The sequence below is a fragment of the Carassius carassius genome, chromosome 1 (genome assembly GCF_963082965.1).
Source record: "Carassius carassius chromosome 1, fCarCar2.1, whole genome shotgun sequence".
In the NCBI taxonomy this organism is placed as follows: domain Eukaryota; kingdom Metazoa; phylum Chordata; class Actinopteri; order Cypriniformes; family Cyprinidae; genus Carassius; species Carassius carassius.
Window position 1 is genome coordinate 20,583,092 of NC_081755.1, and position 22,734 is coordinate 20,605,825.

At 36.1% G+C, this 22,734-nt stretch overlaps 3 protein-coding genes across 3 annotated transcripts in view; all 3 read right to left on the reverse strand.

Moving 5' to 3' along the window:
• The window catches only part of LOC132110417 (ankyrin repeat and SAM domain-containing protein 4B-like), a 5,775-nt gene extending 2,279 nt beyond the window's left edge, over positions 1–3,496 (reverse strand). Inside the window, exon 1 of the mRNA XM_059517038.1 lies at positions 3,220–3,496. Coding sequence (XP_059373021.1) covers positions 3,220–3,380 — 161 coding nt within the window. The 5' untranslated portion in view covers positions 3,381–3,496. The remainder of the gene's footprint in view (positions 1–3,219) is intronic.
• Positions 3,497–6,347: 2,851 nt separating this feature from the next.
• Positions 6,348–11,838, reverse strand: dxo (decapping exoribonuclease). The gene is made up of 6 exons (XM_059550751.1): positions 11,032–11,838; positions 9,886–10,112; positions 9,587–9,806; positions 7,777–7,912; positions 7,451–7,545; positions 6,348–7,269 (listed from the first exon to the last, which is right to left on the reverse strand). Exons 1-6 carry the CDS (start codon positions 11,451–11,453, stop codon positions 7,140–7,142), a joined length of 1,230 nt encoding a protein of 409 aa, XP_059406734.1. The 5' UTR covers positions 11,454–11,838; the 3' UTR covers positions 6,348–7,139.
• A 4,926-nt stretch (positions 11,839–16,764) lies between these two features.
• pitpnc1a (phosphatidylinositol transfer protein cytoplasmic 1a) overlaps positions 16,765–22,734 on the reverse strand; it is a 92,999-nt gene continuing 87,029 nt past the window's right edge. Inside the window, exons 7-9 of the mRNA XM_059550766.1 lie at positions 20,805–20,960; positions 20,289–20,352; positions 16,765–18,104 (exon numbers count right to left, since the gene is read on the reverse strand). Coding sequence (XP_059406749.1) covers positions 17,791–18,104; positions 20,289–20,352; positions 20,805–20,960 — 534 coding nt within the window. The 3' untranslated portion in view covers positions 16,765–17,790. The remainder of the gene's footprint in view (positions 18,105–20,288; positions 20,353–20,804; positions 20,961–22,734) is intronic.

The following is a 22,734-nucleotide window of genomic DNA, read 5'->3' on the forward strand; positions in this document are numbered from 1 at the left end:
ATGAGATTGGAGGGGGTGGGGGTAAGGGGGGTGTCTGCGGTCTTGGGTGACGGGATGGGGTGCTTATGATATTAGACTTCGTAGCCTATAATAAAAGATAATGACTTTCAAACCTTAACTAAACACATTTTTATTCAAAGATCAACCGTCTGTCATTACTCTTTAGTCTGCCACAAAAAACAACAACATTAAAATCATGAACTTAAATGTCATTGTAAAAAAACAAAAAAAACAAAACAATGACTGTTGTAACAGTGCGTAAATCAGACCTTTCTGTAACACTAACGCTAATAATATTAAACGAAAATAACGAAATAATTGTGTAGCGGAGTATTTTTTTGTACACAGTGCTGCGAACTGTCAATCACTCCTGACGCGTGCATCACTGTCCTCCTCGCAGCTGCAGCAACTTGCGCTCTCTTCATCAAGCTTTAAAACAAAAAGGGGACAAAAAGGTCGTATTGTCTTTGTGCATATAGACTAATTAGATAAATGAATATCTAAATTCGTGCCTAGCCGCCTACGGTATTTTTTTTTAACTTAAAAAAAAGATGCTGCAGCCAATGAGCGGCTGGCGGGGGCTGGTTAAAGGATGACTCAAACTCCGCAGACAGTTTTTAATGTTTATCAGACAATAACTACTCAAGATTTTGCTTTAGTATAATTTTCGGTACAATTAGGGCCAGATTCAGGATTCGGGACAACAGTTTAGATTTCAGGACTGTCCCGAATTTAAACTATCTGCAGAGTTACGAAGCATAAAGTCCAATTAACCTTTTTCACACTTCTGTGTTTCTGGCTTCCAGAATAGTGCTTGCTGGGTAAAAGTATTTCCGGTAACAACAGCAGCAGTACTTAACAAGAATGAGTTCGAGAATCAAAGTCATTTTTTTTTTTACAAATTAGGAAATATGAAAATGCTTGAACTGCTTGTACTTTCCTCTACAAAGTGCACACTCCGGAAGAAAATACTTACCTGAAATGCCTTGTTTGTAGTGCTGCTATTAATTTTATGACTTTGTTACCTCACCAAAGGTATTATATATTTGCGTAATGGCATAATTATTTGCGTAATATGTCTGCTTTGGCTTGCCCAACAGTTGGATAAGTGATTATTAGACTCTGGCTCAAACTGGTACAGCAATACTGATGCCTTATACTGAAGATATAATAATTTTTACAGCTTCTCATGAAGCCTTGGGAGCTAAAAACAGATTTCCGACAAACACTCTTTGTGGCTGACCAATCACAACAAACTTGGCCAGTTGACCAATAAGAGCAGACCTGGCTTTTAAGAAGGGCTTTAAAGAGACAGAACTTAAACAGAACATTTCATTCAGAGAGTTAAAAAGGTGCTGCAGCAACATACAGTATGATAATTAAAAACAAAATAAAATCATGTTGACCTTGATGTACAGTATTCTAGCAGAGGCAAAAGTAAAATTATGATGTGTAAATGAATATAATATGGGCACTTTAGGAACTACCATTTAAAAATAGCCACAATCTTTGGCACTTCTCTGACACCTCAATTTGTCCTCAGCAGCAACTAAAATTCCACTCTCACATATTTTCCCATGACGAATATGATGCTATTACCATGCAAACAGTTAATATGTAACCTGCTGTAAAATAAAGTCCACAGGTACACCCATAAAATCTCTTAACTACAATATCTACAAGAGCTTATCTCTCTAAACACCATCTGTTCATAGGTGGATGATGCACACAAGGTGCAAACAGACACAGTGGATATTATTTTATTTTTACTTATTTATTGATTTATTTTGAGAGAAAGAGAAACACAACTTTTAGAAAGTCTCTAAGCATCTATGACAAGAAACACCCTGTCTGGGTTTGCATTCAACACACAGTGCTTTGCTGTTTGAGAGTCAGCCATATGGCAATCAGTGCTCCATATCCTGAGTGAGATTGGCCCCAGAGCTTCACAGAATAAATAAACTCTATGCTGGACAAATGAAGAGGCCTATTGTTCCAGATTTGCATAACTAATTCAGCTGATTGAACTCTTGGCATCTGCTCTGGGAGTTTTTCAAATGATGTGCACAGCAAATCATGCGAGGAACGAAAGTCACAGAGGACACAGAGCTACCCGGAGAGAAACTCTGACTGTGGACTCACTTAATACTGTCATTCTAATATGCTGAACATTTCAGTGGTATTTTAACGATGACATCTGTATTAAATGTTTAAGACCTTTATGTGGTATACTGTTGAAAAGAGTGATTACTGACTCATAAAGCACACAAGAAAAAAGACTCGCCCCTCAGGTCATAAAACTGGTTAAATCCAGAAAATCTTTTGTCATTTTATTAGTATCCCTAGTGAAAAAGGAGTACACTTCAGCATACTTTTTAAATAAGTACTTATTATGGAAAAAATATACTTTAGAATTACATGTGAACTGAATTATGTTCTTATATACAATATAAATATATAATAATATATAGTAAAAAGTTTACTGTAAATGCAGTTAGTTATACTTTAAAGTGCTTTTTAAACCCACTTTAACAGGACTTAAGTACATATTTATATGTAATTTCTTAATTCTAATGTCTTCGAAATATGGTTAAATCGTACTGTTGAATGTGCATTTATGACAAAAAATATTATTTCATTAATATATTTAAATATATTAGCAATTATTTGTATTGAAGAAGTTTGTTACATTTACATTAAGTTTAAAATGTAATATTAAATAACACACTACACTTAAATTTGCATTAGTATGTTAGTCAACACATTAAAATAAGTATACTTCTTTAAATACTGACTAAATATTATCAAAACATAATGATTTAAAATGTACTTTAAAAAAAGTATTTGACTTTAAAAGAATACTTAAGTGTTGTTCTAGTCATGAAAGTGTCTATCACAAGTGGCCTTTTATTTCATTAATATTATCTAGAGGTACAGTTTTTTTTTAAGATATACTAAAGAATTGAAGTACACTACAAGTGCACAGATAACAGATAACTGTTTGATTGACTGTTTGATATGTCACACAGATATCTAGTCATCAATGCTTAAAAATCAATTGTTAGACACACAAAGCAAGGTAACATTGTAAAACCTTTTAATAGCATTAACCTAAACTAAAATGAATATTCTGGAAACTTAATGTATAGAATGAAATTATTAACAGGACTAGTACAGAAAGTTTTGCACAGAGCAGGCAAGTTTGGTGAGCTCACTCACCCTCTACTGCAAATGAGCTGCAGAGCTTCGATGTGTCCGTGGTAAGCTGCCCAGAGAGTGGGTGTCATGCCATCCTCATCCGGGGTGTTCAGATCTTTCCTTGTGGCTTCTTTCAAAAGATCCAAATAGCCATCGATGGCTGCTTTGTGATACCGTGACATGATTATGATAACAATCTCCCTTCTTCAGCGAGTTAATGTATTCTGTGAAGTGTTACAGGAGCATCTTTGCAGGCCTCTGGCGGGCTCTGTCTCTTCGTCTGAGGGAGGAGGAACTCTGATCTCACTCTGACACCACGATCACTGTCATAAACTAAAGTCCAGAGGGAGCTCTTATTGCTTACCATCAGTGTTCTGCTCTTTTTCTGAGTAATAAAAAACTTAATACTTCTTATTTGATCTTTTTAGATTTCATTACATGATTTTATTGTGGTCATAGTTTTCCATCATGGTTTGATATCATTGTCTTTGTTCTGTTATTGTACTGATATGCCACTTATCCCCTAACAGAGTATGTTTATGTGCCAGTCAGGAGCAGGATTATAAGCTTAGACCATGCGCTACCATGTCTTATACAACTTATAAAACTTTTATTTATGCCAGAGCAACACAGAAGTGGTCATGAGTAGGTGAAAACCCTTACATGAAAATTATAATCAATATTCAGTAATGCACGTGTGGGTGCGCTGTCACATGTATATCTATGTATTTTAGCAATCAGTCTGTAAAGTTATAAAAGTTAACCCACGATTTTAACAAGACATGCAATTGTCCAAAATATTTGATTTCAGTAAACACTTTTGGGAAGTGCCATACATGCTCATGAGCACAAGCATACATAAGCCATACATGGTCCATCCATATATTGCAACATTATGAAAAATAAAAACACTATGGTTTCAGATTGTCTCTATTGTGACTGGTTTTTCTGTCTTTTTTAGCCTGTTCTGCTCTAACTTTGTGTACTTCTATACACATTCAACACACTGAAGAGAGTCTTGGTCTTGGACCACTCCAAGCCTTGCAAAGATTTGCTCATTGGCTTCATATCAGGTAGAGAAAGTTCTTCACAGTGTAGGCCTATTTCTTGTGAGAAATACTAAAGTGGTCTTGGGTATTTCTAGGTTGTCCCTTTATTGCGACTATTATATAGTTTCTAATAATATTTAGAATTGGATTTTATTTTTAACTTTCTCATTTAGTTTATTAATATTTTTGTAATTTAATTGTGATGTTAGGCAATTGTGATGTTTTAGCGCAGAGCAACGATTAATCATGTTTAATCGCATCCAAAATAAACATTTTTGTTTATATGATATATGTGTGTGTGTGTGTGCAGTCTATATTTCTTATATATATATATATATATATATATATATATATATATATATATATATATATATATATATATATATATAAATAAAGACACACATATTGTGCTTATATTTTGAAAACATTTACAAGCATATATTTATATTCATATAATTTATATTATATTATAAATATTAATGCTGTCAAACAATTAATCGCATACAAAAGTTTTTGTTTACATAATACATGTGTGTATTTATGTATATACAAATACACACACATGCGTATATATTTAAGAAAAATATGTTTATATATAAAATACATTTATATATAATATAAATTATATTAATATACACATGTAAATATTTTCCAAATATACACTGTATGTGTGTGTATTTATATATACATAATACACACACATGCATTATGTAAACAAAAGGGTTAGTGTTTGACAGCACTAATAAATACATTTAATATAAACATAACATACTTTCCTGAAATATATATAAACACACGTTTGTGTATTTATGTATTCATAATAAATACACACTGTACACACACACATTTAATGTACACAAAAACCTTTATTTTGGATGCAGTTATTCGCAATTAATCATTGCCCAGCACTATTAAATGTATTTTTTAACTAGTTTAAATTTTAGTTCTTTTTTGTTTTTATTTCAAGATAGTAATTTTAGTGCTCCAACATAAACTAAACAAAAACTAGAAATGAGTACGAGTAAGTGTTGCATTTTAAACGTACTTCATACAGTCTGTTCAGCTTTATTTCAATGAACAGAAATGTTTTAATAATTTTAGTAAATGAAAATAACCGTTTCAATTGTTTCTTTCATTGCCACATTGAAAAGTATTATTTCACCTGTAAGTGTTAAGTCCACTCATTTCCTCTTGTTTCGTTTAATTTAGGAGCTGTTAATGTGCTCCTGACGATTCCAGTGTGGCTGGTCAACACACGACTGAAGGGGCAGCGTTTGGAGGCCGGAAGGTGAAGGACAAAGAAACCTGTCACGATTCTTTTGTGGAATAACTGAAATGTGTCATCTTTATGGGCAGATATAATCATCATTTGAGATCTTTCTCATCTGTGCCATTGCTAAAGCCATTGCAACCTCTGCAATGTATCATCTGCAAACGGTTCAGGCCATTCGGTTCATGAGGGTAACACCATCAATATGATCGCAGGAAGCCATTGCATCATATTTTTTGATCAGAATCTTAGATCAAATGGTTACTGATGTAAATCTGTGCTACAGAAAGTATTTTATAATATATGAAAGGTTAACCCAAAGCAAATTATGACATTGAGTGATTCTGAATTTAAAGGTGATCGTTAAGCCAAACATAAAACTATTAAAAGCTATTATCATAAAGCTATCGTATGACTTCAGGAAACTTATGTAGCTCACACTACTTTTGTGGTATGCTTTGATTATAAAAAAAAGCATTCTTCAGAATATCTTCGTATGGGTTTGTAAGTAAATTATGGGGAGTAATGACAGACTTTTCTTTTTTAGTTAAATGTCTCTAACAAGTGTATGAATGGGTGGATTAGTTGATACTTATCACATTTTAGTATTCGTGAAAGACATTTAAAAATGCACTGCTCAGCGTAAACTTGAACTTGAGGTCGAAGTTTATTTATTCAGATAATACTTGCCTAAATCTGTCTTTTTTTTTAAAAAGGGCAACTCCAGTTGATTTAAATCTTGCCTGCTGTGTCAATGGAACTGTTTTATCTTGTGGATATATTAATATTAAAAACTAAAACAGTTTACACAATTAAATTGCAAGTAAGACTTTTTACCAAAGTTTCTTTATTTCAGCATTTATAGCACATATTTTGTACTTTCATTTGTAAAACCTGTTTTACTGTACTTTTTTGTGGCATGTATAAATGAGTTTAAGTATATCCTAATAAAAGCTATGGTAGAAATCCAGTGAGGACTAATTTCTCTGCTATAACCCAATAACCCAAAAGAGTCCCGCATGTGAATTCCTCATTTAAGTTAAGTACATGTTGTACTGATTTGTTCCCTTTTAGTTCAATCTAAATTAAAATGAGGAAATGAGGATACAATTGAACTAAAACGAGGGAACCAAAAAATAAAACTGAAATTGTAATAAATTCTCAAGTTATGGCCACGGTAGGTATTTTTTCTTCCAAATGTCAAAGTGGAACAAATGGAAATTGTACAAACCGTCATTTAAATTGTCACACTGAATTAATTAATTGAATTTACATAAACAGCTTTACAACACATTTCATGAATTAGGGCCAATTTGTTGTAAATTATATTTTCATATTGTATAGAACCGTTAAAATCATAAAATATTTGTGACTTAAAAACTTAAATAGCTCAAGGATATTTTGAGGTTATCAACATAAAGGATAAAATCACAATATATTTATATAAAAAAAGTCAACGTGCACATCAAGTCGACGTGTTTGCTGATGTTTGGTGAAACTCTTCTTACCAAGGCCACAAACTGAATCCAGAGCATTCATAAAAAGCACAAGCAATGGCTAGTCATGCACTGCTCTGCTACAGTACGTCCATGATGTACTGCCCACAGTGTGAGCTCAGTATATCAGTGTTGAGATGAATGATGACTGCTCATGTCCCGGATGTACCATTCTGGTAAGAAGGTATACTGCGAGTCTCTGTGGACGGTGAAGCTCACGTCTCTGTGTGGATCCCATGTGAACAGGTACACCACACTGAAAAACATCACATCACACCAATCACAATCTCTAACCATCCCTAACCCGAGGATAGATGTATGGGACTTGCAAAGGATTACAACAACAAATGTTCTTATTTTCCAACATGCAGTGATGAAATGTTCAAAATAAGACCTTGAACGTGCATTAAGAGAGCGACTTAAGAGAACCCTCTGACCTTGGGTTGTCCTCTTTGACGACTGATTTGACAAAGTACAGGAAATCGTTGCAGAAATTCATACAGACTGTTGGTTTCCAGCAGTTGTACTCGTTCTGTAGAGTAAGGAGAAATGAAAATCATGGATCATGTGACACTGATGACTAAAAATGCTGATGAGTCAGCTTCGCATCACGGGAATAAATATAAACATAACAAAATATACTAAAATCGAAAATTAAATGGTAATAAAGTTTCACAATATTACTGTTTTTACTGTATTTTTAATCAAATAAATGCAGCAATGGCGAGAAAAACATCTTATGTGGTGGTTATATAGAACAAACCTTGATGAGTTGAGAAATTTTCGAGGTTGGGAATGTCTCAACAGCCACCACTATCCCATCATGGTCTCGAAACCCAGCGACTATCTGTGGCACTCCAGGAAGAAAGGACTGCGCCCACCATTTCAGCAGCTTGTACCTACAAGAGGAATGTACATACATACAGTACATGTTTCCAAGAGTCAGCCGCCATTTTCAATTTAATCAATGCCATAAAAATGTATTCAACCCTTGAGAAAAACAATGATAATATTCTTTGAATCAGGAAGAAATCTACTTTGAATGACATGAGAAGGCTCATTTTTGGTGAACTATGCCTTTAATTTCCAGTTTACACCAAGATGAATTTTCATTGGAGTAAACATTTTAATATAAATGAATGACTGTTAATAGGATGGTTCACCATAAAATCAAAAATCTGTAATTATTTACTCATTATCCTCAAGTTGCTCTAAACTTTTCTTCCAATGAGCACAAACGAAGACATTTTGAAGAACGTGTTTAATCAAACATTAAATGGTAGCCACTGACTTCCATAGTAGAGAATTGGAAGTCAATAGCCATCAATAGCATTTTGGGATATCTCATAAAAATAAAATAAAAAAAAAGCGCTGGATGGAAACGCCAAGATGTGCATAAATTCTAAAAATGTGCATAAACTGCGATGGAAACACTTTTACTGAATAAATTCCTTATTGCGCATCAAAAAAGACATGTGACTTAGCAATGGGACAGTATAAAATTGAACAAACCAATGGACTGAGCTCCCTGCACAGCATCTGAAATACTAGTTATGTCATTATAAAATACTTGAGTGAAGTCAAAGTGCTTCATCATAATTTAATAATCCTGCATCAAATGTAAATTTTCTCTCATATTTAGCATGAACAGCAGGAAGTTGTGCATTGCAATGTTTGTGCAACCGCTCTATTTCTTCTAGTGCTGTCAAATGATTAATCGCGATTAATCACATCCTAAATAAAAGCTTTTGTTTACATAATATATGTGTGTGTGTTCTGTATATATATATATATATATATATATATATATATATATATATATATATATATATATATATATATATATATATACACACACACACACACTAAGTATAAAAAATATGTCGTTTATATATTAAATATATTTATATATAAATTATATTAAAATAAATATACATGTAAATATTTTCTAAATATATACTGTATGTGTGTGTATTCATATATACATGCACAGTACATATACATATATTATTAAACAAAAACCTTTAGTTTGTCAGCACTATTATTAATTCAATTTAAATATAAATATACACATGTGAATATTTGCTTAATCTATACATGCATATGTTTGTATTTATAAATATATATATATATATATATATATAATAAATATACAATGTACACAATATGTAAACAAAAACTTATTTTGGATGCGATTAATCGTTTGATACCTCTAATTTCTTATTTTTAAGTGCCACTATTAGAGTTTGAATTTGCATTTACTTTCCAAACTGTTTTTTTTTTTTATAAAAATTAGACCAGATTTTGTGCCGAACGTGTTGGTGTGAACAGGTCTTAATTTTGTTGAATCAGTTCAGGTCAATTCAAGTTTATTTGTATAGCGCTTTTTACAATACAAATCATGAGTTTCTACAATATATTTGGTAGTAGCATATCAGTGGTGACGGTCAAATTTATCTACATATGACGGTAAAAATGTACGGTTAAATAGAGTTAATGATGTAATCAAACAGACGATGAACACCATTAACAGCAATGCTTATATGCTGCAGTCTGCAGATGGATAGTTTCACCTGTGGAAGTTGCTTCGCTGCTTCGAGGTGCAGATTTCAGCGGAGGTCTTGAGCTCCACATAACATCCCGGTGCTGGAGGAGCATCAGGGTCTTTGACACGGCAGTCTACTTCTCCAGAGAAGAGCAGCGTGTGGTCGGCCAGACGCGTCTGAACCACCGTGCAGAACGCTTCATTGGTGTTCACCACGCCCCCTGGGTCTGGAGTCCCATCCACATCATCTGAAAATGAAGGAAAACGGTCGGTAAGTGGTGAGATCCATTATCTGTCTGACAGTAGAAAACAGCAGACGCCTCAGACCTGCGCATAAGTACTGCTCAAACTTGTATCCCCAGTACATCATCTCCTCCTGCCGCTCGGAGCGGGTCTCTCGGTTCACTCGGGCCGCCTCTGTCTCTACCTCACTGATGTAGATGGTGCCTCTGAACCTGGAGGCGGCCAGCATCCATCCCTCTTGAGTCTCGTATGGGCTGGTCAGCACTTTGGTTAGGTGTCCTCTCCATGTCACAAAGTCCACTCCTAGAGCACTGCAAACACACTCAGTAACTCAACTGAACACAAGAAACCTCTGACAGAAACAAGACATCTGTGCTGAAGGGCTGGTTTAGGAGTGCTGAGGTACTCTCATAGGTTTGGATTAATATTCTGAATTAGGCTTTCCATACTTTTGTAGTGTTTTTTCATATTTACTACAGATTTTGACTTTAGTACTTCAACTAAGAGAAAATGAGAACTGCTGTATTGGCAACTTGCATTTTACTTTATTTCATGTAAGTGTTAAATGTGGTTTTAAGTTTGGTAGACTATAATAACCCAGCTGTGCAGTACATACATTCTGGGACAATGATGTTGCAATGATATATTCAAAAATTACTATTGTTCAGCAGAATGTACATAGCCTACTACTAAAAAAAAACATTTTTTTTAAGGTTTAATCACACAACATTTCTTCCATTTTTTATTTTTAATAGTAAATCCCCTTTGTATACCAAACAGTTAAGTTTGTTTAATTTTCAATAATTAAAAGATAAATTAAATTAATGTTTTATATGTTTAATGTGCATCTCAGAAATTTAAATAGACTGTTCCGGCTTAATATTTACAGATATTAGTCCATATCGTGATTTGATGTAAGTGCTATGACCTATTTTTGATTAATTCTTTCAAAATTTGGCAAATTCCGTGCCATTCCGCGTTAAACTGTAAAAATCCGTTTTTATGACTGGATTCCGCGATTCCCTCTGCGTTTTCTGCATCGCGGAAATCATAGTGCCCTGGTTGTGGTCAATGGACACACGTCACGACGTTCTCTTTACGTTTGCCCGCGCCCTTAAATCAAAACACTGCGGACTACGGCCCTAATATATATACACACACAATGCCATGTACGTCTAACTGAGCTTGTTGCAGACCTGTCTTTAATTACACATTGAGGTGTTTTCTGACCTGGATGAGGGGGTCTGGACCCTGGTCTGGATCTTGTCTCTGTTGGCCAGAATCCACCTCAGCACGTGATCAAGCTTCTCTTTGACGCTGTCATCTCTTTTGACGAAGCGACTGGTGTATCCGTCTCTCAAATCAAAACCTGGGCTCTGTGGGGGCTGCACGTAGTAGCGCAGCTGCCTCGGGTCGTTGCAGAAGACCCTGCGGGAGTCCAGAGAGAAGCAGCCCACCTCCACGGGCTGCTTATACAGCGGGAAGGGTCTCTCGTACAGCTGTCTGTGAGCGCTCAGGATCCCGGCGGCTCGCTGCTGGCCCTCATCCGTCTCTCGGAGGCGCTTCTTCGTCTCATAATCACCGCTGCTGGAGTCAGAGCATCTTTTATCAACAGACTCGGCAGGATGGCCTCTGTGGTAACGCTGAGCCATGGCCTGATTTTAGTGTGGTGTGATGAGATAAACCACCTGCAGATCTCAGCATTAGCGAAAATAGCTCGATAGTATGTGTTTATCTAATCAAGTAACGTTACGTTAATGCGAATATGACTGAATACAACGAAGTAGATAACCAACCAACCAACCAACCAACCAGTCTATGTGCTAGCAACAACACTACTTCCGTTAGCTACAATGTCTTTCTCAAGCAGTTATAATCAATACAAATAATATTCCATAGGGAGTGTTTCATAATACATGGCGTTTTGTAAAAAAAATAAGCGTGGTCTTTAGTTGGGATTAAACCGATATCTCACTCGGATAGCATATCAATTACACTGTTAGCGGAGCAAGCGCGTACACAGCAATGAAAACACACTTTCAAAATAAAAGCCTTACAACTTCAAAATAAAAGCCAACGTCAAAATAAAAGCCAATGCACATAATAAATGTTAAAGTCGACTTGAAATGAAACTTCACCATATCTGTTTTATAAAATCACGGATTATTTTCATTTTGGAAAAACTGAACTTGTAATTTCATCAAAATGCATTCACTGAACCTTTTGGTAAAATTGACCGACTTCTCTCTGATATAGATATAACACAAATATAAACTATTCTTAAAGAATAATAATAATGAAAACGAAATTGTGAGAGACAAACTCTCAACTGCTGGATGTAAAGCCAGAATTGTGATTTTTGTGTAGTTATTCATTTAATTTTTAACCACTTGGGAGAAACGATATTCAATTTGGAAAATTTGTCATCACAAATTTAAAACATTTGATTTATGTTTCTAGGACACATTGAATCTCATTTGGAGTAGGGATGGCGAAAACTAAAAAATTTCTTGACCGACCACCGAGCCTCATTAGCCGGTTGAAACCGGTTAACCGATTAGTTTAAAATATGGTACGCTATTTGAAATAACAGCCATTTCGAGCCGTGCCTGCAATTTCGCAACTCTGTCGCATCTCTCTGCCGCTCTGCCTCCCGCACACACACACACACACACACAGCCACTCACGTCACTTTTTTAAAATCCCCAACAGCGCGAAACATGAGTCCCGCAAACGCGGCGCCGAAGAGCTTGTTGTATGTAATCGTAGGACAAATGGCTCCTTAGTTTCAAATGGTTTGGGTACAAGGTGATCGCTTTGAAAATAAAGGCGTTTGTCTAAGCTCTAGAAAGCCCTCACCGCTTACAAAGTCAAGGGGCAGCATGTCTTTTTCAACCGTTCCGCATATCTTTTGGGTAATAGTCTGAGCGCTGTTTGTCACATTTCTATAAAGGTAAATCAGTAGCAAAACTCGAGAGGTTGAAGATCTGAATGTGAGAACTTGTCATATTAATATTTGTATTTGTAAGTTAAAATTTACACTCACAGCTCTGATGTGAAAAGCTGAATCTTTCAATTTGCACACACAATGATCATAACACCCGTGTTTTGAATTGGAAGTTGTAGATTAATAGTCACAAATGTGTAGAATGACATTCACACAAAGAAAATGACATACACACATTTTTACGTCATATTTACTTTTGCACTTTACTTCAGTTTCGCTGCACAACGTCAAGTCGGCACTTACAACCTCTCAGATCTGGAAGTACAAGTTCAAATCCTAGCGCTCTGACTTTTGCTACTCTTTTTGCGGTATTCTGTTGCAAAACTCACTTGTGCACTTGTATATGCAGATGTGAGAGAGCAGAGCTGGGGGCGGGGCTTTGGTGCGAATGAAGACATTTTATTGGTCGATGCCCGACCAATGAACAACGCCAACTGTTTTCACTGAATATCCTTAGCTTTGACAGGATTTTAAGACACTGCATTAATTTTGCCATTCAGGTATTATCTAGTAGACAAATAATGCAACATATTTTATATGTATATCCCACTGCATATTGCAGAGTAAACTCGCTGTACCAGAACATGCTTTGATCTCACCGCCACGCGGTCCCGTGGTTCATGGAGCTATCGATAGTACTAAACTAAACATTTAGTCAATATGTTTGAAATGTATTAAATGGGACAGACAGTAGTTTCATTATATTCGCATCAATTTCTAGTAAATTGTAACACATAAAGTGCATTGATTATGCATGGATAACTACGTTGACTAATGACTATGCATTTTAAACTGGAAAATGGAACAGCATTATGATCTCATACTCCTCCTTGGCAGTTAAATGTAACTAAACAATTAAGTGTAACTTTTAACCAATAAAATAACTGTACTACATGTTAACTCAGTCCTGTTTAGTTAATTTGAAGAGATCATGGTACTAAATAATATGCGCAATAATTATGATCCATGAATGACCATTTGAAATATAAGATTTTCTAATATGGTTACTATTTATACTACAATAACTGTAGTATTTAGTTTTAAATTCCAGTGCAAAGAGGCACGCTTTAAATTAGAGGCATTTGGTGGACAGAAAGATAATATTCATATGCAATTCCATTGCTTAAACACTAGATGGCCTTGTTGATGGTTAATAAATACATGTATTTAGCTCTACTAGCTGCTCAAAACAGTAGGCTATTTCTGGTCATAAGTGCTTATTTTTAGGTTTTGCTGTTTAATGTACATTTAGACATTATTAAACACTCGATTTTTATTTTTTTAAAAAAATAATAATAATAATGTTGCATTTAAAAAGATTCATTACTGACAAGCAAATTAGGAATTTAACCCAATGAAGATGTTAAAATTATTTTTACAAAACATAAAAATAATAAAAACAGCATTATATTGCAACTCTGGTACAGTGATATGCAGTGGGATATACATATAAAATATGTTGCATTATTTGTCTACTAGATAATACCTGAATGGCAAAATTAATGCAGTGTCTTAAAATCCTGTCAAAGCTAAGGATATTCAGTGAAAACAATTGGCGTTGTTCATTGGTCGGGCATCGACCAATAAAATGTCTTCATTCGCACCAAAGCCCCGCCCCGAGCTCTGCTCTCTCACATCTGCATATACAAGTGAGTTTTGCAACAGAATACCGCAAAAAGAGTAGCAAAAGTCAGAGCGCTAGGATTTGAACTTGTACTTCCAGATCTGAGAGGTTGTAAGTGCCGACTTGACGTTGTGCAGCGAAACTGAAGTAAAGTGCAAAAGTAAATATGTAGTAAACATGTGTGTATGTCATTTTCTTTGTGTGAATGTCATTCTACACATTTGTAACTATTAATCTACAACTTCCAATTCAAAACACGGGTGTTTTGATCATTGTCTGTGTGTGCAAATTGAAAGATTCAGCTTTTCACATCAGAGCTGTGAGTGTAAATTTTAACTTACAAATACAAATATTAATATGACAAGTTCTCACATTCAGATCTTCAACCTCGAGTTTAGCTACTGATTTACCTCCATACATTTCCTACCTGCTAGCATAGATGACACGGTAGATGGACTTTGGCTACCTTTCTAACCCGAAGAGGCTTGCGGGTGTCGCGTTTTCAGGTGATACATCATAGATGATGTGCTGCTACTATATTTAAGCACTGTATCACACAAGTTGCAACTTACATCTGTCTCATTCTTTTTGGTGAAATGGTCCCACACACTACTTTTCTTTGCACGCTTCATCCTGTCGTCTTCCCTGGCTCTAACCTCGAGTGTTTTAGCCTGTTGCCTTTACTTTTCGCAAACCTTGTGAGCGCGCGAACCCAAACGCTGTGACCTCGCGCCAAATGTTTTTATTGGTTTATTAAGTACAAACAGGCGAGTTATGAAAAATTGAGTGTGAGGGATAATTTGTTCACTTAACACAAAAAGATGAGGAATGAGATGGCTAACTGTAGTAGCGTATAGCCCACTGTCTATAATAGCCTAATTTAGATATCACTTTTTTTTTAACCGACTACCGACAACTTTGACCGGTTAACGTTGATACGGTCAACCACCGGTTAAACGGTCATCGGTTAACATCCCTAATTTGGAGGCAACTTTTCCTTTTTATTACCATCTTATGTATCATGTGAAATGATCTACTACGCTGGGTTTGCTACCCTGACAATACAGTCCTAAAATAAATGTCCTAAGCTGTTAATTATATTTCTTGCTGTGGCGGTACTAAAAAAAGTGCAGCAGTCAGCTTCAAACAATATTAGACAATTAATTAAGGTAACAGACTTTAACCTTTGAGTTATTATTATTATTATTATTATTATTATTTTGTGTTCCTCTTAAAAATTATGTTCATGATTTTTAGAATAAAAGTTAAAGGTATCCACCTTTTTCTAAAATGTGGAAGTAAGCTTATAGGTGAAGCTTCCGGTCCATTACCCACTATAAGGAAAATAATAGCAATGTGCAGTAAACGTTAAAAACTGTTTGCACTACAAACCAGTGTGTTCATACTTAAGATAATACATTGCAATAATATAGTAAGACACACCAATTTGCAATATCAACAGCAAAACAAACTGTATTGTACAGATAAAAATAGCTGGATGGGGAGGAGACTGGAAACTAGACCAAAACAATTTTAAACAGCCCATTTTAATGGGAAGAAAAAGGTGGATAGTTCACCACCAAAATGAAATTCATTCACTCACCATCATGTCGTCCCAAACCCTGTATGCATGTCTTTGTGCTGTGGAACACAGAAAAATATATTCTGAAGAGTGTTGGTAACCAAAGAGTTTCAGTTCTCATTGCCTTCCATCTGATTTCTGTGTTTATACAGTAAAAGTCAACTGGAATCAAAACTGTTTGATTACCAACATTTTTTAAATGATCTTCTATGTTCCACAGAAGAAAGGATGATAATACTATAACATTGTACCAATATGGACCAATATGGATAATTGCATATCTTTAATAGGAGCATCTGGAGAATTCGATCATGCAAAAATTTTTTTTTCACCTCTATAATTAAATATTTAATCACCAAGTATGCACTAACAAGGAAGAATTTATTTGTGGTTTACACACGCACACACACACACACACACACACACACACACACACACACACACACACACACACACACACACACACACACACATTATAACCTCTATGAATTCCTAGGCTGTTTAATACATAATCTGTTCACCAAAATAGACTGCTCTTGTCAAGTTAGTTTGAAAGACCAGAAAGAAAGAAAGAAAAAAAGTCAATTTCCATTCAAAGAAAATACCTTTAGAATGAGAGTAAAAGCCAATGCAATCTCAACTACTGAAGATAAGAAAGATGCTATAATCCATCTCTTCAATGTATAACACTTAAAAGACATATGATAGGTAGACAGGTATGGTGAAACTGGAATGAAGTAGAAATCCCAATTGTTAGCAAATGCTTTAATTTCACAATGGCAGTTGACATCAAAAGCATAAGTTCCCAAGATTTGGCATGTGCATTTCTGAATCCTTTAGAAAAGAGCGTTAAAGTTTTAAAAGAACAGATCTGCGGGAACCAGCAAGAGTACAAGAGCTTTTCCATTTACAAAGTATACATTGGCCAGCAGCAGCAAAACATTCCTTAGAGCTCAGAGATTATACAACAATCTAATTATCAAGCATTCCTTGAGGACTTAATTCATATTCATGGATAATAATGCATCACATTAATCCCAACCAAGAACATATAATGTAGGACAGCATACTCAGTTACATGGCAGATGCTCCTCAACCTAACATATATTTATAAAGATAAACTACAGTATGTACAGACAAGTTCCAGTTCGTTTTGTCTAACAACAGATCACACAAAAGTGCTAGGCCAGTAAAACTGGTATCACTTGGTTTTTCTGAGTCTGTGGGAATGGAACTGATCAAAGTTAAAGACAAGAGCACAGCAAAACCACTATCAAAATGAACCCTACATTCTTAGAAATGAGATATTTACAGTACATGTCAAACACTGGTTAACTGGAGTGAGAAATTCAGAAGCCTGAGGATAAAGTCACTTAACATAATATCGCAACTGAAATATTAACCGAGCAGAATATACTATTAAATACAGCACTACAGCAAAACAACGTTGGCTACAAATCCTAACCATATTCAACATATGTAGGAAAAATGGCTCAGCCAGAAGGAACAAAAAAAAAATCTATCAATGGGACAACTCCTGAGATATTATGAACAGTGGTCTGTAATGTTTTTGTAAGTCCGAATGCACTTTTTGGCCTATTGTAAATTAACTCCCAGTGTAAAACATGAGGTTAGACAGGTTGAAAAGCCACTCTGTGTGTGTGGGTTTGGGAAACTGTAAGTATCTCTCAGTATTTAAAGAGAGACTGATTCGATTGGGTCAAAACAGACACTTTACCGGGGTATGTTTTTATAAACTAAGGCCAGAATTGTGGTTTACTCAGGCTGTGGGGTGCTGGGACCCCAGGAAAAGAGATTGGGAAAGCGGAAGAGAGAGTCTCTCCGTGCTGGGTCGGGAAGAGTCAGGGTCTCCGGAGCGGACTTCTTCCGTGGTCTGTCCTTGGGCAAAGAAAGGAAGTCTGGAGCTTCGGTGGAAAGGGGTGTGGAGGGAGCACTTGATGGGCCGCTACGAGCACAGGATGGCAGGGGCGTCTCGCTGATGGCAATAGCAGGCGGAAAGGTTCCCAGCTTCTTATTGGTGGCTTCCTGAGTGGCTCGTTCATATTCTCTCACTTCCTCCATTGTCATGTCTTTAAACATCCAAAGCAAAGAAATTTCAATTAGTGGTGTATAGTGGACATCTGAAACATGAAGACAAAGTCTCCTCGCTAATGTTATTTATACTGGTCTAAACCAACGGTGTTAAACTCAGATGTTGAAGGGCAACAGTCCTGTTCCAACATTGCTTCAACCCATCTACCTGTACTTCCTAGTGTAAACCTGAAGACTTAATTAGCTGGATCAGTTGTGTTTAATTAGACTCTTCTTTAATGAACTCTTCCCCACAGAAGTTGAATTTGACTCTTCTGGATTAAACACATCCAATATAAAACAATAATCAATCTGATGTTCACAAGGCTTCCATTATAAAAACTGTAGTGAAATATTTTATGTCACTTTTATTTGTTTCTGCAAGCTTTTGTGTGTCTATTATTTATAGCTGTCTTCCTTGAGTACTATAAGTCATTGAATCCCATTTAATATTTTCATGATGGTGTATCAAAAATTCAGGGGTGTCCAGACTTAAAGTCTTTTGCACAGAGACCGAAATTTTCTTATGCGTTTTTTTTCATATTCGTCATCCTAATAATTCATCACGCACATAAACCTAACCACATGAACACACAGAGTTCGATGCGTATTAATCTGTTGCGAAAAAATTCACGAAACAGTACTAAATGGAGCAGGGGCGGAGTGGGACCAAAAAATCTACCGGGAAATTTCGTAAACCACCGGCCCTCGGTGGTCAAAAAAAAATTGCAAAAAAATATATACTACTAACGTCATAACCCTTGCAAAATTATTTTAAATAGATTAAGAAAGCAACCGCTACTGGTCACGTGGTCTATGGTTAGACTGATTTGTTTATATCCAGGGAAATACCTTGACAACGCCACGTGAGAGGCGTTCACACCGACGCTGACTTGAGCTTCCAAAGTTACCGGAAGTCATTCATTTTCAATGGAAGCTGGCTTCTCTCAGCTGCAAGGAGCATCAAATTCCTTGACGTTGCGTTTTGAGTGACCAGAGCGTCAATCCGAGAGTTGAAAGTGGCTCAACTTTATGGTAATAATATGACGCGGTTCTTCTTGCCTTCCATGGGGGTATCGTTAAATGTTATGCAACCACGCTAATCCTTCCTGACTGTCAATTTTTTTTTTCTAGAATTTGCGCGCCTTCTCTCTCTCTCTAGTCTGGCGTGTGCCGTTTTTGGGTCATGCCATTAGACGAGGGGGCAGGGGGCGCTCATTATCTCCCTACATTTCTGTAAACAGACTTGACCTGCAATCGGTTCATTGATAAACGAATTCCCCATTCCCAGGAGGTTTTACTCCATTCTATGTTAATTTAAGAACAAACAAATGAATTAAATACTGTTTTTTTGTGACCATGAAAGTTCTGTATGAAGAATATGACGGGGGAGATGAGATGAGTGTGCAGGGGGGTAACTATGACTGAGAAATACAGTGCCGGCTGCCGCGCTCCCGCTCCGGCCACTCTCACGACCGTTATGAATAATTTATAATGGGCCGATCATGAAAATTCATCAACCGGCCGGCCGGAATCATGTGTAAACATGATTGACACAACGTGAGGTCTTATTTTTCAAAGTCCTAGAATTTGGGACTTTGTGTGCAATGGGCTTTACTCCTGGAGGACCACCTTCCTGTAGAGTTTAGCTCTAACACACCTCACGTCAATTTTATAATGACCCTGAAGACCTTGATTAGCCTGGTTTAATTGGGGCAAGAGCTAAACTGCTGAAACGTGGACCTCCAGGAGCAGGATTGGAGACCCCTGCTCTAATCTCCAACAGAGGTAGAAGAGTTGCTGTTTTTTCGAATTTTTTTTAATGATTTTTTTTTTGAGGAGATACAGTAGTGTTTATGACTGAAAATTTTGTTCAAGCCATCTAATCTAATCAGTATTGTCAAGGTCCTTGATGAGAACATGAAGAACAACTTTAAAGAACTGAATTTCTCAGTTTTTCAATCTGTTTGTTCTTGCAGTGACTCATGAAAAACTAAACGGTTGTGAGCTATGGATCACGACATCCTTCGGTATCCATGAGGTTTGTTAGTCATGACTCTGGGACAGAGTCAACACAAAAGAAAAATAAAGGTTATATACGCAAATAAAGGTAAAGGGACGAAAAAACAACAGTCTTGAAGGGAAGGATGTGTGCATGACTGGCTAGTCAATGCCAAACTTACCAATCCACTCATCAACCCAAGCGAAAGCCTGTCTATGACCCAGCAACAGCACATCTCTTACCACCTAAAAGAAAGAAAGGCAGGGGAAATATATGGTGATTGTGATGTTGCAAAGTATACAGTACATGTGTACTGGATGTGTTCATGGATCTTTTTTTAGTGCTGGAGAATTACTTCTGTGAAAGGAACATACAGTATCCCTAATCTTCCCTAACCCCAATGCTATCACTAACCCTAACATCCGTAGAAAATGAAAAGTTAAAGAAATATTGTTGAAGCTCCAGCTCCAACACAAAGCTGACTAATCCTAACCCTTAAATCTGATTGGTTGACAGGAATATTGTTTCAGAACCAACGAAGATGATCCAGGAATTGTGCTGCTAGATGATATTATGGTAAGCACAGCTGGATAGACAGATCTATCTATAGATCTGAGCGATCTGCAGTGAGTGTAACTACAAGGTTAGGGTTTTAGGGGGCTCGACTGGGATATGCATGTGGAGTGGTGGAAGTGACCTTGTGCACAAACTGCTCCACGCGTGTCTGAAGTCCCCACACCTCGAACTTCACCGTTACTAGCTTATAGGAGCACATAATGGGATCCTGTGTGTCCCTCCAGCCCTCCTGCAGCAAACCCCGTGCTGTCTTCTCTGATTTAAAGTATCGTGGGTCCTAGAGTGGAAATACAAAATGGATGTAAAATAAAATGGCCCACAGAGTTTATTATATATACAATACACAGTAAAGTCTAATTTCAACCTTTTTTAAAAAGTATTCATAGCAGAATAGAAAAAAGATGAAAGTACGAAAAGGTGAAACTCATGCCAACTATGCAAACACTAAGCAATGGGTCTGACAGTTGGATGTCTTATTATACAGTTAATAATAAATGGTAAAAACTTTGTAAACTTGTCCTTGTACTGGTTGTGTTCTGGTTTGTGCAAATTTCTGTACACAAACCAAGATATCTATGATTTTACATTTAAATTACATATGTTAATTATATTATTATTGTTTTATTTGAGATTTTTTAAATTTTTTCCTACCCAGTGTTATAGCATTTATTGCATCTTTGCACTTATGCACAAAATTAGAGAGTGGATTCCATTTAAAAGTTAGCATCACTTTGCTCTACTTACTCTGAAGAGCAGAGCACTTGAAGTGAGTGTTCTACGCACCAACTACCCACCGGCGTTCCACAGGGTTCAGTACCTAGACAATTTTTCCTTTTCCTTTTCTCAAACTCACTTTGCAAAATTATCACCTCTCAGCGCCTTTTCCCATTATACCTTTGCAGATGATACTCAATTCTCTTTTTACCCTCTGACAATCAAATATCATTGGGTATTAACATATTTCTGCCTGCATATCTGAATTTATTTGAAAACCGAGCTGCTAATAATCCTGGCCAAAGAACCAACCCTGCCAAGACCTTGTTATTTCAATAGACAGCAAAATCATCTCACCCACACAAGAATGGTAAGAATCGTGGCATCATAATGAATAAGGTCTATTATACCTTGAGAAAGCCACCCATTCATATCAATGGTAGCTGCCTGGAAGCTCATTGTTTTTGATCCAATTACCGTGTTTTCCGAACTATAAGTCGCATCTGAGTATAAGTCGCATCAGTCCAAAAATACGTCATGATGAGGAAAAAAAATATATATATAAGTCGAACTGGACTATAAGTCGCATTTATTTAGACCCAAGGACCAAGAGAAAACATTATCGTCTACAGCCGCGAGAGGGCACTCTATGCTGCTCAGTGTAGGCTACAGGAGCACTGAGCAGCATAGAGCGCCCTCTGGCGGCTGTAGACGGTAATATTTTCTCTTTGTTCATTTCTCTTAGTTCATTTCTCTTGGTTCATGTCAAATTAATTTTGATAAATAAGTCGCACCTGACTATAAGTCGCAGGACCAGCCAAACTATGAAAAAAAGTGCGACTTATAGTCCGGAAAATATGGTACCTAATCAGTAAATGCTACATGACAAATGTGAAAAACAAAACATAAAAAACCAAAACATTTTAAAACAGTTCAAAAACTGACCTTCAATTGACCATCACTGATACACTTGAGCCCAAAGTATACTTCAGTTTTGATGTGAATACTTGTGCATACTCCATTTGATAACGTATGCAATAATACAGGTGCTTGATGCATGTCCTAGATGAAATTCAATTTAATGGTGTTTAATAAGTGGTTATTACCTCAACATACTATGACTGGATTATTTAAATCACTACTTTCTACACATTTCTTCCTTTAAAATCATTGTTAGTGCACTGTTAGTTCTTTTCAATGTTACGTTTTCTCTTCATATACGTTTTCAGTACATTTTCATTCAAACCATTTACTTAAAGGCATGCCTTTTTATTGTTGATAAAACAAACCTTTGGCCAACAATTTTTTTTTTGAATGAACACTGACGGAATTGATAT